The sequence below is a fragment of the Cebus imitator genome, unplaced genomic scaffold, assembly GCF_001604975.1.
Source record: "Cebus imitator isolate Cc_AM_T3 unplaced genomic scaffold, Cebus_imitator-1.0 Scaffold115, whole genome shotgun sequence".
NCBI classification, from domain to species: Eukaryota; Metazoa; Chordata; class Mammalia; order Primates; family Cebidae; genus Cebus; species Cebus imitator.
Window position 1 is genome coordinate 5,474,714 of NW_016107430.1, and position 16,799 is coordinate 5,491,512.

A 16,799-nucleotide genomic window follows, 5' to 3' on the forward strand; every position below is an offset into this window, starting at 1 on the left:
TTCTTCCCTCCCCGGCTCCTCCCCACCCTGCCCCTCCGCACCCCACCGTTTGCAGTTCCTGAGCGAGGGCTACGCAGCACACCTGGCCGCGCTGGAGAGCAGCCACCGCTCGCGCCCCAAGAAGAACAACTCACGCATGATCCTGCGCAAGGGCAGTTTCGGGCTCCACGCGCAGCCGGAGTTCCTGCGGAAGCGCAACCACCTGCGCAGAACCATGTCGGTGCAGCAGCCCGACCCGCCCGCCGCCAACCCCAAGCCGGAGCGGGCGCAGAGCCAGCCCGAGTCCGACAAGGACCACGAGCGGCCGCTGCCCGCGCTCAGCTGGGCGCGTGGGCCCCCAAAGTTCGAGTCGGTGCCCTGAGGGGCGGGTCGTGCTCCGAGCAGGGAGGGGGCGCCCAACCAGGCTGCCTGCGGGGACTGGAGGGGCGGCCCTCTCTCCGACACAGGCGTTTTCCTGCTTTTTCCCTCCCGTGTCTGTCCAGCAGTGTCCGAGCAGAGCGGGGAGGGACCCTGCCCGGCCTCGGGGGCTCCCTGGGCTGCGACGGGGTGAGATCCAGGGGTCTCGATGCAGCCACTGCTGCCTCCCATGTGCCTGTGACCGCACGCCCGAGTAGGGTTCTTGTTTGTGTCATCCTGGGGGCAGGCTTGCCCTGGGCTGGTGCGTTTGGGCAAAGTCGACCATCCTGAGTCCCCAGGCTTCACAGTGAGCTGGGCTGGCCCTCAAGGGGCAGCCCCAGCCCCGGGACCCAGCGCCGCTGGCAAGCACAGCTTCTCGGCTGGTTTGTGGAGGCGTGAGTGGCATGTGTGCCCGCCCTCCCTGTGGCCCTTGGTCTTGTTTGGGTTGGCGCTCTTATGGCAAGATGGCCACTTTCTGGGAGTGAGAGCGCATCCCCTGGCTCATCTTAATGCCGTCTCTGTCCACAGTCCTGGGGAGGTGGAGTCTGGTGCTGACGGTCTGTCCTGTGGCTGTCCATTGTCCCCAAACACCCGCCCCCACTTGTCCTAAGTGTCCTCACCATTTCTCTGTGGCCCTGGGGGCCAGGGGTTCCTCTTCCTGGAGCCCTGCCTCATGCCCTCCCTCAGGAGGCTGCAGCCTTGGGCTCTGGCTCAGCTGGGCTGGCTGTGAGCCCCTGAGCTGGTTGCTTGCCCTCTCTGGGCCCCTTCTGTTATTGGAGGGATCCCCTAGCTGAGATTGGTGTGAGTCTTTGACTCCAGCGTGTCCTGGAGTTTGGCCCCTTGAGGCTTTTCAGGTCTAAGGGCCCCTCAGAGTGTCCTGTGACCCATGCCTTTCACAGAGCCTGGGAGACAGAGTCTGGGTGGGTTGGGAAGGAGAAGGAGGGGCTCTTAAAAGAGCTGCTCTGGGCCGGCTGGGAAGGGATCCCTACTCCACGGAGAGGCACAGTTGGTTTGCCTTGCACTGATGCCCAAACTGGGTGTCCCAGGGACAACCCACCTCCATCTCCGACCAAATGACCTGGCTCCCCCTACCCCCAGCTCTGCCAGGACCCATTTATCCTTTTTGGCTCCTGGGGGCATAGAGCAGAGATTCCGAGGTTCTAGGGGGTTCCTGGAAGTTTGGTTCCAACTGTTGCATTCTCTTCCCTTTCCCCTGCCGCTCAGTGTGTGCCGGTACTCTCCTCCTGGGTAGTCCCCTGAGGTCGGCAGGTCTTGGCCCTTCTGGGGCCCCTAAAGCCAGCCCAGGCCCTCCTGCTGCTGAGCCTTGGCCTGGGCATTGGTTTCCTGCATCCCCTGGCCCCCTGATTCCCTGGCCCAGGCCCACACCAGCTGTGTGGGGCTGCCCAGGTGGCCTCTGAGCCCCCATGGGCCACCTCTGAGGCCGGTCCCAGCAATTTCAGACGTCTGTATCCACAGCAGGCATCTGTGTCAGCTCAGTGTCGCTTCTGCTCAGTGTCTACCTCTCTTGGCTCCCATGCAGCCAATGACGCTGCTATTGGGGGCAGCTGGCACCACCGTTGTGAACTGGCTGGCAAACTGGGTGCCCTCCTGGGGCTGGAGGGGTCTGGGCTCCCAGCCCCCAACCCTGCTCTCTCCACTAGAAATGTGTCTTCAGTCTGCCAGCTCTTCTGCTCCACTTCTGGCGCCGCCTCCTTCACTCTAGCCCAGGGCTGTTGGTGAGTCTGTGGGGAGGAGTGCCGATCAGCCTCAGCCTCAGCCTCAGCCTCCTGTATGGTCCTGCCTCCAGGCTGTTCATAGGTGCCCATCCCCCCTTTAACATTTCACAGTTCTTGGTTTTCCAAAGGCATCAGCTCATATGGCATAGCTACCCCAACCCTAATCCTTCCCAAAAATATTCTGATTTAAACTTGGGCAGACTTAGTCTGATTCTTGAAAACTCTTACCATTTCCTTTTTGCAGAAGCCACTGATTACTCTAAAATGATAAATACTTAGTATGAGCTACTTTGCTCCCAGTTAGATTCCCTCTTCCCTGAGAACCCCAGGCTAGGTGAGAGGTTGGGGGGGGGGCAGAGAGAGAGAGAGAGAGAGAGAGAGAAAGGAAGACAGAAAGAGAGAGTGAGCACACATGGGCCAGGATCCCTGGGGAATTTGAAGTTAGTGTGACCCAGGTTCTATGGCTCTGGGGGTCAGAACTGGGACAAGGACCCAGCAGAAGGGCCACCACCCCTTTTGGAAGCAGCTCTGGCTCCAAGCAGGTAGGAGGATTGTGGCTTTGACCGACAATGCACACATGAGATGCTGATGGTGTACAGTGAGATATTGTGAACACAGTTGGAGCTGTAGTTGGTGTGTGTGAATGTGTGTACATGCGGTTCTGTGTCATGTTGAGACAGCGTATGTTTCAGTACGGCTTTCACAGCAACTGTGTCACGCATATATGCACTTTCTATCCTACCGGTTTGTTCGGTTTTGTCCGTCTAGTGAAGTTGGAGAAAAAAAGAACCAAGTTGTGTTGTCCTCTGGAGGGGGTGCCGCTGCCTCTCCTTGAGTAGTTCTGTGACCCCCAATCCAGCTGTTTTCTAGAGAATCTTTCTAGCCTCTGGTATGCCTGCTTTCCGGCAGCTGGACCAGATCTTCCCGCCTTACCAAAGCTCCTTGTTTCTTGTGTGGCATGTTTGTTCTTCCTGATCTGGCGGCTGTCGTGGCTGAGGGCCTGCCTGCCACCTTCCTTTACCATTTGCCCTGTTAGGGTTCAGGGTGCATCCTTAGCCCAGGACCTGCTCTTCCAGCATCATGGGTTTTTTTCCTAAAGATCTCAACGGCTCCCGTGGGCTCTGTAAAACATTTTTTAAAAAAGCAGACTCCTTTCACACATTGGGATGAATGGCCCTCTTGTCTGGGTGCTGGGCTACAGCAAATGAATGTGTTTGAATTCTAGTATTCCAGAGATTCGTGGTGGTGGGTGCTCTGGAAGAGGCGAGGCTGGATCTCACGGTTTTTAAACTGTATTTTTACCCCTTTGGGACCCATAGCTTGCCCTGGAGTCGTTCATGAGGCATGAGAGTCCTCTGCATCCTCACTCTCCCACCGAGCCCAGGTGCAGCCCCGGGAGGGGGGCCCTGACCCCGCCTTAAACAACCAACTTTCCCACTGAATCCCATCTGGGGGGGTTTGGGTGCGAAGTGCCCTGAAAACCTATTGTCTTTTGGCTCAGCCAAAAGAAACATCCCCTCCTTCCTTTCCTGCGGCTTAGGGGAACTTTCTTAAAAACCACAGTTAGGGTTAAGTCCAAGCCCCAACGCCTGACCTGGGTCCCGCTCTCCTTGTTGAGAAACTAACAGGCACTTGGGAGGAAAATTTGAATTTGACTCCACCCTCTTTGGGGCATAGGAGAAGCAGGTGACACCAAGGAGGGGCAGGCCAGAAGAGGGCGACTTGTGCACAGGGACCCCCCACCCTAGGACCCCTCTGTCCTTTTCTTTGTTTACTTGGTGGTGGCAGCCAGCCTGACCTTGTCTGTGGTCTGACTGTTCCTAAGTGTGTAACTTTCAGTATTATCTGTGACAGATGGTTCCATGGTGAAAAAGGTTTATTATATTCTTTATGGCTGCCTTGTACAAAATCCGTTAGAAATGCTAATGTAAGATACCAGATTTCTAACAAAACAAAAACAGCATTATGGAGTTAAAAGATTTTTACAACTGGTCTTGATTTTGATGTGAGCTGGTTTTTAGCTCTCAAACGTTGTCACTTAAATAAAAACCTTATTTGCCTTTACGATGTGTTTTGCTCTGAATGAAGTTGAGAAACCTTTCCCCTTATACATGTTCTCCCTGGGGTGGGACTTGGGGGCAGGCTGGCTGGAAGCAGAGGTAGATGAGGGCCAGACCCCAAACCACAAATCTATAGCACAGAGTGGTGTGGGAGGGCGGGGGACATTGGAGGTTGGCAGTGAAAGGGAACAGATGTCAAAGGCAAACAGTCTTTATTATGAGAAAGCAGTGTTATCTAGGAAAGTCACACGCTGGTTTCTTTCTAATAAAATGACAAAGCAGATTTCTTAAATAATTTACAAAGGGCAGAAATTGCTCTTGAACAGGCTACCCCTCCCGGCATACCCACAGCACTCTGCATCGAGCATATAAATAGGTACCTGTGAGCCCAGGGTCTTCAGCCTGGAAATATCTCCTGTGCCTTCCTCCGAGTCCCTGGTAGGGAAAGCAGGGGTGAGAATGGGGTCCTCAAGAGCCTTGGCACTGGAAACACAGTGGGCGAGTGACTGCGGATGACTCCCCCAAAAACCAGGCACCTGAGTAAAAGCTAAGAGCTCTCTAACATCTGATGCTAGCACGTCACGTTACAGATGAGGCAAATACAAGGCTCAAGGTCAAGTGTATGGTGAGTTTCTAAGCTCAAGATTCCCTGTGAAAGAAGAAGAAACAATTCTCCCCACCTCTGCTCCACATGTGGCCATAGCAGGGGTTCTCTGGCCCCTTGTTAGTCAGGTCCCTGTTAGCAGTGGCACGGGGTACTGACGACTCCTGGGGGCTTCCTCCAGGAAGTGCATGGGGAAGCACAGACATCCTTGGGTATGAAGGCTTGGCGTCAGACAGGGCTTGTTTCCTGCAGGGCACTTCCTCAGTCATGAATGAGAGAGATGATGTCACCACTCTCCTGCTATAATGGCTTAATCTAGTTCTTGGAACAGCTTCTGGAGATGCTGAATTCCCGCCCCCACAGGCTCTAGGTCACTGTCAGACTCTCTGGGAGAGCAGAGGGGCTCTGTTGAGAAGTAGGGGCTCCAGAAGGCAGCCTCCCGCCTAGACCGCCGTAATGGGTGGGCACGTGAACCTATCCGGGCAGAGAGGTGGTGATGCTTCTCCCAGGTATCTGCGGCTGAGTGGGCAGGAGCAGCTCCAGACAGCTGGGTGATCTTCTGGCTCAGACTGTGACTTGCGGATTCACTGCCCTTCTGTGCCCCTCTCCTCCTCCTCCTAGCCTTCACCTGGGTCTCCACCAGCCACTTGGTACCACTTTCGCAGGACTCCTGGATTCTCTGGGACTTGGCGCCCAAGCACTCTTAGCTGAGTGAGCTGCAGCCTGGAGGCCCTGCAGCCCTGGCTCTGGGGTTTCCAGGTGTTTCCAGGAGGGGCCTGCGCGGAGGTTGAGGTTGACGGCTCTCAGGGGCAGCCTTCTTTGGAACTGTCTGCACAGGGACCCCAGGACTCCTGCGAAGGCCTCCTAATGGCCACAGTCTGCAGCTCCCTGGTGTCCTCCAGCTGTTCCTAGTGCTGCAGAGATCTCCAGTGCACGGAGGTCCCCATGCTGTGCCACTGAGAAGTTGTCTGCCTGGCCAAGAGTCTTCTCTGCCCACTAGACCCCTACACTGCCAACACCGATCATACCCCGAGCACAGCTGCTCCTCGCCCACCACCCACTATATGCATTTAATGGACATTTAAATTTGCTTTCTACTGTTTTTTTGTGTGTGATTATAAACATCCTTGTGTATATTTAAATCATTAATTGGTACCATAGCAACTAAACCGCCCACTATAAATATTTGATGGATATTTAACTTGCTTTCTATTGTTTTTTTGTGTGTGTGATTATAAACATCCTTGTTTATATTTAAATCATCAATTTGTGCCATAGCAACTAAACCAAGCTTGTTTCCAGACTGTAATTATTTGCAACTTCCATCTTCCTGGTCTTTACTGAAATAATTCAGCATGATTTTTAAATTTACCTATAGTGCCTACCTTACAGCCTGCATCATGGTAAAAACCAAAGCAGCTGAAGAATGATCCCTGCTTATGATGTAAAAATGGAGGCAGAAGACATAATTCTAAGGCAATAGACAATTTAATGTGATAAAATTATGATATAGGGGGTGTGTCATTGCTGAAGGGATTCCAAAGAAAGAAAAATAAATTCTGACGTAGGTAATGTTGGTGTCACACGATCAGTTTATATGTGGTGAAGACTGTCGGTGCTCACCAGTGATTGTGTTCTTTTCTTCTTTCTGGCCTACAGCCAGAGTCCCTCTTCCAGCCTCCAGTGCAGTTAGGTGTGACCATGTGACTGTTCTGGCCCGTGGAATGTGAGCAGGAGTGGTGGGCACTACTTCTGGGTCCATAAAAACCTCTCAAGCACAATCCTCACTCTTTGGCCATCCCTTCTCTTGCTGAATGGAGAGGACAAAGAAAGGGACAAAGAAAAGGGTGGAACCACAAGATGGAAAAGGCCTTTGTCCTTGAGTGATCATATGGAGCAAGACCCCTTCCCTGATGCTGCCTCCTTCTCCCACCATCCTCTCTCCCTTCTCACTTCTTTCCCTCTCTCTTCCTTCATCTCCCCCTACCCTTCTAGCAACCCACATTGGACTGTGAACAAGAGAAATAAACTTTTATTGTGTTAAACTAGTGGAATCTCAGGGTTTATTTATTACAGAAGCTGGAATTATTTACTTATCTAACATACAATGGAATAGACTTATATTTCCCTGAAATGTCCTACTTCTTGAGAACATTTCCCCTTCTGCAAAAATGGAAGTGTGTCTGTATAATGAAGAACTAACTTAACCCTGGCCAGGTGATATGGCTCATGCCTGTAATCCCAGCACTTTGGGAGGCAGGCAGCTCACTTGAGGTCAGGAGTTCGAGATCAGCTTGACAAACATGGAGAAACCTGTCTCTACTAAAAATACCAAAAAAAAAAAAATTCGCTGGGCGTGGTGGCACATTGCCTCCCAGCTACTTGGGAGGCTGAGGCAGGAGAATCATTTGAACCCAGGAGGCAGAGGTTTCAGTGAGCCAAGATCACACCACTGCACTCCAGCCTGGGTGACAAAGCAAGACTCTGGCACAAAAATATTAACCAAAAGAAAGGCCTGGCTGGCCGGCCAGGTGCGATGACTCACGCCTGTAATCCTAGCACTTTGGGAAGCTGAGGCAAGTGGATCATGAGGTCATGAGTTTGAGACCAGCCTGACCAACATGGTGAAACCCCGTCTCTACTAAAAATACAAAAACATGAGCCAGGCTTGGCGGCGGACGTCTGTACTCCCAGCTACTCGGGAGGCTGAGGCAGAGAACTGCCTGAACCCGGGAGACGGAGGTTGGAGTGAGCTGAGATGCAGTCACTGCACTCCAGCCTGGGCGACAGAAGAAGACTCTTTCTCAAAAAATAAATAAATAAATAAAGGCCTGGCCTTTGCCGTCAGCTAGAGCGGAGGTGACCTCCAGGCCCCAGAAATGTCCTGCCTGATAGGAGTGTCTGTTTGCTTGGCGTTCTGGCCACTGGGCAGTCTAACAATGTGAGTCAGGCCCCAGGCCATGCTGTTTCAGTTCTGACCTCTGGAGGACCTGGAGGCTAGAGGTACTAGCATGACCTCTGGGAGAAGAGGATACTCAAAATCAGCCATAACAGCAGTGTGTGATCGAGCCCCAGCAGAAACTTTGCAGACTTCAGGTTCAGGCTCCAGTTGGTAATAATGTGTGTATTGTCACACATCGTGACCAGGAGGAGATAACATTGTCCGTGACTCCACAGGCAGAAGATATCCAAGTACTACACTTGAACCTCTCCTGGACTCTGTGTTTCTTCCTTTGGCTGATTTTAATTTCCATCCTTTGTCTATAATAAACGGTAACTGTGAGTATAACAGTTTTCAGTGACTTCTGTGAGTTTTTCTAGAGAATTATCAAACCTGGGATGGTTTGAGGAAACCCTCAAACTTGTATTTGGTTTCAGAAGTAGGGGTAGTCTTGTGAGAACTGTTCCTCCAGCCTCACAGTTTGGCTAACCCTGAGTGCAGCCCTGTAGTCAAGTTTATACTATGTGAACTATCTGCCTTGGCTGTGGCTAACTGGACTGGATGTGGGTGAACACTTGACTCAAGACGAACCAATAAGCTGCTTTCTTCTGGACATTTGGACTAAGATCTAGTATGTTTCTATTAGGTGCTTGAACCAAAATGTCATGAAACTTAAAATATATCTGTGGCCTTTTATCATTAAGAGCACAGAGAGGCAGAGAAAGCTACAGAAATAGAAGGAAAGTGAACAAATGAGAAACCACATGGTTCCAGAGAGAGATGGAGACGGCACGGACTAAGTGGCTGTCATGATTCTTGATACCTTTCTAGTTCCTGGTTCTGGTTCCTCCAGAGGCCTGATTACTTCCTATCCCTGTATCTTTATAATAAATTGCCTCCTAGGAATGTCTCTCCTGCTTACAGTAAAAAAAGCTAGCTGGGCACTGTGGCCAATGTCTGCAATCCCAGCACTTTGGGAGGCCGAGACAGGTGGATTGCTTGAGCCCAGCCTGGACAACAGGTGAGACCTTGACTCTACAAAAAAATTAAAAACTAGACAGGCTTGGTGGTATGCACCTGTAGTCCCATCTACTGAGGAGATTGAGGTGGGAGAATCGATCAGAGCCCAGCAGATGGAGGTGGTAGTGAGCTACAGTCACAGCAGTGCACTCCAGCTTGGGCAATGGAGTGAGATCCTGTCTCAAATAAAGAAAGAGAGAGAGAGAAAAAAGAAGGAAGGTAGGAAGGAAGGAGGGAAGGAGGGGAGGAAAGAAAGAAAGAAAGACCTGCATTAAGAATATATACATTTTTTTCTTTTCTTTTTTTTTGAGAGAGTCTTGCTCTGTCACCCAGGCTGGAGTACAGTAGCACAATCTCGGCTCACTGCAACCTCTGCCTCCTGGGCTCAAGTGATTCTCCTGCCTCAGCCTCCCAAGTAGTTGAGATTAAAGGTGCCCACCACTATGGCTAATTTTTGTATTTTTAGTAGAGATGGAGTTTCATCATGTTGGCCAGGCTGGTCTCAAACTCCTGACCTCAAGTGATCCACCTGCCTCAGCCTCTCAAAGTGCTGGGATTACAGGCATGAGCCACCGCACCCAGCCAAGATGCTATATATTTTTCAAGCGCTTTCCATATAATGTGAGGCAATAAAGTATACAGAGAAAAGTGCCAAGTCTGTGCTCTAGACCTGCTCAGCCACTTTCACGTCCTTGAGCCTTTGATACCTCTCTGGGCCTCAGTTTCTTTTTTTCTTCTTTCTTTTCTTTTTCTTTCTTTTCTTTTCAAATGAGTCTCACTCTGTTGCCCAGGCTGGCATGCAGTGCCACAATTATAGCTCACTATAGCCTCAAATTCCTGGGCTTAGCAATTCTCCCATCTCAGCCTCTTGAGTAGCTGGGACTACAGGTGTGTACCACCATGCTGGTTGGGTTGTAATTTCATTATCTGTAAAATGCAGGTTGGGCCTAGATGGTGTCTAAAGGTAGTTACAGTTCTAATTTTTTTTTAATTAAATTTCATGTGATTCTTTTTTTTTTTTTTTTTTNCCACAGTACTCTGCTTTGAGCATATAAAGAGGTACCTGTGAACCCATGGTCTTAAGCCTGGAAATATCTCCTATGCCTTCCTGAGTCCCTGGTAGGGAAAGCAGGGATGAGAGTGGGGCCCTCAAGAGCCTTGGCACCGGAAACACAGATGGTGAGTGACTGCGGATGACTCCCCCAAAACCAGACACCTGGGTACACGGCTAAGAGCTCTCAAACATTGGATGCTAGCACTTCACGTTACAGATGAGGCAAATACAAAGCTCAAAGTCAGGTGTATCATGAGTTTCTAAGCTCAAGAGTCCCCTGGGAAAGCAGAAGGTACAATTCTCCCCACCTCTGCAAGATACTCTCCCCAAGACACTCTCAGGCTATGGCTGGCAGTCACCGATGGGTCCAGATGTGGCCAGAGCAGGGGGGCTCCAGGCCCCTTGTTAGTGAGGTCCTCATTAGCAGGGGCTCAGGGGTACTGATAACTCCTGGGGACTTCCTCCAGGAAGCGCATGGGGAAGCACAGACGTCCTTGGGTGTGAAGCCTTGGTGGTCAGACAGGGCTTGTTTCCTGCAAGACAGAGCTGCCTTTGTGGCCCTCACTGTGCTCCAGGTAGGAGAAGTGGGGATGCCTTTCCCTGCTCACTGCAGGGTGGGAGGTGCTGGAAGGCGGCTGTATCTACTCGGGGCCCTCAGCATGCTCAGTTAGTGATGGGGGTCAGTGAGGTTAGCTCTGACCTCCAGTAGCAGGCAGATACTACTGACTGCTGTGCCCATTAGGTCTGTGGGCTTTTTCTTTAACTTGCTCATGGGTAAGGTGGAGGAGGACATTGAGAAAGATCTCGGGAGGTGGGCATTACCTGCAGGCACTTCCTCAGCCATGAATGAGAGAGACGATGTCACCACTAGAGAGAAGGGGAGGGATGGATGCCACTGGGTGTGGTGGGCTCTGAGAGGGCCCTCCCAGTCTAGGCTAGACAAGATCAGACCCAGCCTTAGAGCCCATCATGGCCATTATACAAGTGGAATGGGGAAACAGCCCTAAGTTAGGAGACATCCAGAACCGAGGCCCTGCCCCGAGGATGGGGTCATGAGCGGACAGACCAGGAACTCCATAGCAGTCATGTTACTTTTCCCAATTCCACAGGCAAGGAGGGCACAGAGGAGCCATGGAGAGTTCAGGAGGAAGGGTAGGCTTTTCAGGAAAGGAACCAGCCACATGTGGGGTTCCAAGTGATGGACAAACGTGGGGGCCCAAGGCCTAGCAGACCACATACATTCAGGGTGCATCCTTTACCATCACCCCAGTCCAGGTTTTTATCTCTTCTTGAGTTTGAGATAAGGGACACTGAGGCCCAGAGAGGGGCAGAGACTGGCCAGGGTCACACAGCAGGTCAGAGCAAAACCGGCACCTGCCTGCACAGATAGCTGGAGGGGCCCTTCCGGCCATTTCACTTTGAAGCAAGGGATGCCAACTCACCTCTCCTCTGCCATGATGGCTTCATCTAGCTCTTGGGACAGCTTCTGAAGGTGCTGAATTCCCGCCCCCACAGGCTCCAGGTCACTGTCAGACTCACTGAATGAAAGAAAAACCCACACCAGTGACTAGTTGGAAGCCCCTGGCAGGGCTTATACCAGGGTCTGGTCTGTGGGCCTGGATGACCCTGGTGGGCTGGGCTTTACTCCAGGAAGTGACCTCAGAGCGAAGAACAGAGAGATCAAGATCCATGAGGCCGAGGTCATGGGCAAGGGGTTTTGCAGTTTCCCCACTTGGAAACTCAGCCTCAGCCCTCCAGGTAGTGTCAAAACTTGCTTTTGGGCTCACAGGAGGCTTGGGTGCGTGTGATTGTGTCAGAGCTCAGCTCAGCTCTTCCTTTAGACAGGGGAACTAAGGTCCTGAAGGATTGATTGTCTCAGGTCCCTCACTAGCTCTGGGGACAGAACCGGGTCACAACACAGATGTGGAGAGTATTTTTCAAGTGTTCACGAGCCTTATTTTAGCCTCCAGGTTTGCTCCGGCACTGTGCAAAGCCACTCGGTCACTTAAACACGCATCCTGGTGACCACCTGCCACGATGCAGGGGCAGCGGGTAGGTAGCCTTCCCTGGGAGCCCCGAGATGAACAGGAAGCTAGCTGCCAGGGTCTGCGGACTGGGATGAGCTTCACCCTCTACCCCACGCTGGGCCAGTTTCTGGGCCTGAGAACTAGAAGATTCTACAGGGCAGGACAGCTTGATGGGTGGGGCAGAACATCCAGGCGATCTGGACCCCAGCCTTTATTCCTTGACTTCCTACAAGATGTCTCCCATGCTAATTACTAAACCCCTCCGGACCTCCATTTCCTTACCTGTCAAACGGGAAAAACAGAGCCTGCCTTAATCACAGCTCAAGGTTCCTATGAGACTAAAGAAAGATGCTAGCCCTCAAAGAAATGTGGGAAAAATCCGACAGCCCAAAGCTACTCGACAGCCTTAGCTAGCACACTACGTTTCCCCCTGTAGCTCAGCTGGAAAGTTGAAATAAAACCCTTAGGAATCCAGTTGTTGTTTTGTTTTCTCTTTTTTTTTTTTTTTTTTTTTTTGAGATGGAGTCTCACTCTGTCGCCCAGGCTGGATTGCAATGGTGTGATCTCAGCTCGCCGCAACCTCTGCCTCCCAGATTCAAGTGATGCACCTGCCTCAGCCTCCCAAGTAGCTGGGATTACAGGAGTGCACCATTACGCCTGGCTTATTTTATGTTTTTAGTAGAGATCGGGTTTCACCATGTTGGCCAGGCTGGTCTCCAACTCCTGACTTCAGGTGATCCGCCCGCCTCGGCCTCCCAAAGTACTGGGATGACAGGTGTGAGCCACCGTGCCCAGTGGCTCACTTTCTAAAGAACAAATACTTGCGCTGGATCTCTGCTAAAGCAGGACACTCATTTAACAATAAGAATAATAATTACATTCTGTGACTCCACTCCCTGAGGGTGCCTCGGGGCCCAGTTAGTGTCTAGGAGGTCAGAGAGCAGGTATTGTGCCCAGGCTAAAAGGCCACCAGCCCTAGGGTGAGGAACTGTCCTACTTGCCTGGGAGAGCAGAGGGGCTCTGTAGAGGAGTAGGGGCTCCGGAAGGCTGCCTCCCGCCTTGACCGCCGTAATGGGTGGACACATGAGCCCATCCGGGCAGAGATGCAGTGATGCTCCTTCTCCCAGGGGTCTGTGGGTGAGTGGGCAGGGGCAGCTCCAGACAGCCGAGTGCTCTTCTGGCTCAGGCTGTGAGTTGGGGATCCACTGCCCTTCTGTGCCCCTCTCTTCCTCCTGGCCTTCACCTGGGTCTCCACCAGCCACTTGGTGCCACTTTGGCAGGACTCCTGGATTCTCTGGAACAGGCAAATGGAAAGGTTAGCACAGACAAAACCAAGGGTGAGGCTGGGCGCTGTGGCTCATGCCTTTAATCCCAGCACTTTGGGAGGCCAAGGCGGGCAGATCACCTGAGGTCAGGAGTTGGAAACCAGCCTGGCCAATATGGTAAAACACCATCTCTACTAAAAATATAAAAAAATTAGCTGGGCATGTTGGTGGGCACCTGTAATCCCAGAATCCCTTGAACCCAGGAGGCAGAGGTTGCAGTGTTGCAGTGAACTGAGATCACGCCACTGCACTCCAAAAAACAAGGGTGAGCTACCACCACCCCTAGACCCACCAAGTGTCCCGTAAATACAGGCTGCTGTTAGTCTCCAGGGTGAGGGATGTGAATGTCTCCTCGTGGAATGAGTCCCCCACAGGGACTCAGCTCAGAGCTTCTGGATATGACAGCAGCAGTCAGCAGCAGGATGACCCCCTTCTAGTGCATGGAGCCTGTTTGTCTAACTCTCCTTCCAGACACAGATTGACCCAATGACTGTAGGGGAGGGCCCCAGAGAAGAGCAGGCCAGCCTGCCTACCACCCCCGGCATACCAGGAGAGCATTTGGTGGATCACGCAGATAGCAGATCAAGACCAGCCTGGCTAACATGGTGAAACCCCATCTCTACTAAAAATACAAAAAAATTAGCCAGGAGTGGTGGTACACGTCTGTAATCCCAGCAACTCGGGAGGCTGAGGCAGGAGGATCACTTGAACCAGGGAGGCAGAGGTTGCAGTGAGCCGAGATCACACCACTGCACTCCAGACTGGGCAACAGAGTGGGACTTCATCTCAAAAAATAAAAAAATAGTTTCCAAACAAGGACTAACATTTGGCTCAGAGAGCTCTCTGCAGAGGGTCTGGAAACAGCCACCCTCTCCCCTCGTCTTCAGAATTCCCAATGAGACACCGAGGAGAAATCTCTGCAGTCTCCAGCCCTCTCACTGAAGGTCTATTCATCCTAACGGCTTCTGTCCTTCTTAAGTGACCCCTCTACACCTCCAGCTCTGGGTTGAAAGATGCATCCCTTAAAGGGCCTGTAGAAACTTACATCTAATATAAGGATGTTTTCCTGCCAGCACCTCTCATTTCACGGCATATCCCCTCTAATCAACCTTCTAGGCAGTTCCTGAAGTTTATTCCCTGCAAGTCCAGACCCTTAGGCCCCTTCAGGAGCTTCTCTGCTTCCATTCCCTTCTCCATTATGTAGCTAAAGGGCAAATTCTAATATGCTAATTAGACCAGACTTTCCATTGTTTTAGAATCCTATGGACTCCTGATTACTCCCAGGAGAGCCTAAGCTCCTTCATAACCTTTCTCCCTGCTCTACCTTGCCCTGTGTCCTTTGCTTATTCCCAAACTAAAATTCTGGCTCTCCTCAGGGGTCCATGGCCTAGTGGGCAATCTTGTTTTCCCTCAGCTCCAGGCCTAAACTTGCACTATTTCCCCTGCCTTAAACACCCCTTGACCTTTGCTTCCCTGGGTGATCCCTGGGTGAACCCTGGCGTCACCTCCTCTGGGAAGCCTTCACTGACTAAGCTTTCATTTGGTGAGCCCTTGCTATTGGCCACTTGCTTGCAATTTCCTATCACGTATAGCTCTCATCACCTGGTAGTGTGAGCATCTGTTTCCTCCAAGACATGCTTTCATTCATTCATTCATTCAACTATTTGTCGAGCACCTATACATGCCAGGAACTATTTGAGGTGCTGGGGAAACAGCAGTGAACTAATCCAAGTCCCTGTCTTCATGGAGTCTATATTCTTGGAGGCTCTTGGAAGGCAGGAACTGTCTGGCACCAAGGAAACCCTTCATAAAAAAGATGGTTAGTATTGTTGGTATTACCTGGGACATGGCACCCAAGGCACTCTTAGCTGAGCGAGCTGCTGCCTGGAGGCCCTGCTGCCCTGGCTCTGGGGTTTCCAGGCGTTTCCAGGAGGGGCCTGGGCGGAGGTTGAGGTTGACGGCTTTCAGGGGCAGCCTCCTTTGGAACTGTCTGCACAGGGACCCCAGGGCCCTGGAGGAGGTCTCCTGATGGCTGGCCACAGGCTGCAGCTCCTTGCTGTCCTCCAGCTGCTCTGGGTGCCGGAGGGATCTCCGGCGCACGGAGGTCCCCATGCTCTGCCACCGAGAAGCCATCTGCCTGGCCAAGTCTTTTCTGTCCACTACACCCTGGGGAGGAGGGCAAAAAGCAGGTCAGCAAGGCATTCCCCATCCCCATTCCCAGGCCCCACAGAGACCCTGGGCACAGGGGAGGAGATGGAATGCAGCAGGGTGGTGGGGGAGTTGGCAAGTGTGGGTGCAGAAAGGAAGATGATTCCTGGAAGAGGGGTCTTGGGTCAGCAGCATTTCTGCTGTCCCGCACTTCAAGTTTCCAAAACAGCTGTCTTTTCATCACAACCTCCTTCCTCTCTCTGCCTCAGGCGAGGAGGGGAGGCAAGATCAGGACACTCCAGAACCGAGCCTCAGCGCTGGGCCCAGGACACGATTACCATCTCCTTCACCAGCTCGGCTAGACCCAACGCACCCCTGCCCAGACCCCGGCCTTCCCACCAGACGGCCCCCAGACCCATTCCGATCCGACGCTTGAGGTACGCAGACGCACCCCCACGCTATGCATGTCCGAGCCCGAGGCCCTCCTGCTCTGAGCAGAAGCCCCACCATGGTCCCGCCCGCACTCACCCGACACCAACGCTGATCACACCCGAGCACAGCTGCTTCTCGCTCACTACAGCCGATTTGAAACTCTGCGCGGCTCCGCCCCGGCCCGTCCTCACAGCTGATTGGCTCCGTTCCCGGCCCCGCCGCCGAGCCGGGCATCCGATTGGCTCCCTCTCTCGTGGCTGCAGATGCTGCGCTCGGATTGGTCCCGGCGTCCCCATTCATTGCTCCGGCCCCCGCCCGGCCTCCTGCCTCGTGGCTCCTGGCTTTGTATCCTGAGCCCACGCCGCGCCGCCGCCCTCGCGGGCCCAGCCCCCGCCCCCGTCGATCGCACGTCGGATCCCCTCCCTGGAGCGCGCAGAAGTCCAGGCTGCTCTGACCCATGGGGTGGAGGCGGAGGTCCAGCCACCGAGACCTCCTGGCTCAGGCTCCAGGCCCCGCAGCCGACAGGGACCCCCGCCCATCCCGCCAAGGGGCCTGACTTTTCCTTGTTGCTCAGTAGTTCTTTCAGAAAGAGCCAGGGGCTGGCAGTGCGGAGCCCTGGGTTTTCCAGAGACGTTTTCTTTCAAATTTCCCTCCTGATCCTCCCTTCCTGTGACAAGACACGGCCCCTCTCTGAGTTCCCCATACTCGCCATCCACACTCCGCCCCCCTAGAAAACGCGTCCTGGAAGTGGGGATAGACCAGAGGGTACCCGTCTGCCCTCCTTCCGCCCACCCCGGCTCCCTGCCCCCGCCTTGCCCCACGCATCCCTCCCTCCCTCCAGCAGAATGCCTGCCTCTCCTCTCCTTAGCTCCAAACAAAATAAGCCATTATAAAGCTCTCCAACTCATCCTTCTCCTTTCGGTGACCTCAAAGCAGCGCGGCCCACTCCCCGGTTGGTTTTTTTGTTGCTTCTACCGCACAAGAGCCTGAGATGATGGTTCCTTGAGTCTCTGTCTTCAACCCTCTTCATTTCTGGGTGGTCACACTCACTTTGGC

The 16,799-nt window shown here is 52.9% G+C and overlaps 2 protein-coding genes and 1 pseudogene across 4 annotated transcripts in view; 1 reads left to right on the top strand and 2 right to left on the bottom strand.

The window, feature by feature from the left end:
- PITPNM3 (PITPNM family member 3) overlaps positions 1-902 on the top strand; it is a 105,575-nt gene extending 104,673 nt beyond the window's left edge. The window contains exon 20 of one of the 2 annotated variants that reach the window (XM_017538862.2): positions 56-396. In XM_017538862.2, coding sequence (XP_017394351.1) covers positions 56-361 — 306 coding nt within the window. In that variant the 3' untranslated portion in view covers positions 362-396. Of the gene's footprint in view, positions 1-55 lie in introns of both variants that reach the window. The other variant, XM_037742130.1, reaches the window with a different exon arrangement.
- Positions 903-4,878: 3,976 nt separating this feature from the next.
- Positions 4,879-10,583, bottom strand: LOC108311397 (annotated as a pseudogene). Its single transcript, XR_005201904.1, has 2 exons — positions 10,512-10,583; positions 4,879-5,800 (listed from the first exon to the last, which is right to left on the bottom strand). The product of XR_005201904.1 is annotated as a protein PIMREG-like (transcript).
- On the bottom strand, positions 9,802-15,908 carry LOC108311449 (protein PIMREG). The gene is made up of 6 exons (XM_017538864.2): positions 15,840-15,908; positions 15,003-15,329; positions 12,840-13,132; positions 11,254-11,349; positions 10,634-10,678; positions 9,802-10,344 (listed from the first exon to the last, which is right to left on the bottom strand). The coding sequence occupies exons 2-5, from the start codon at positions 15,294-15,296 to the stop codon at positions 10,648-10,650; spliced, it is 714 nt and encodes a 237-aa protein (XP_017394353.1). The 5' UTR covers positions 15,297-15,329; positions 15,840-15,908; the 3' UTR covers positions 9,802-10,344; positions 10,634-10,647.
- Positions 15,909-16,799: the final 891 nt, after the last annotated feature.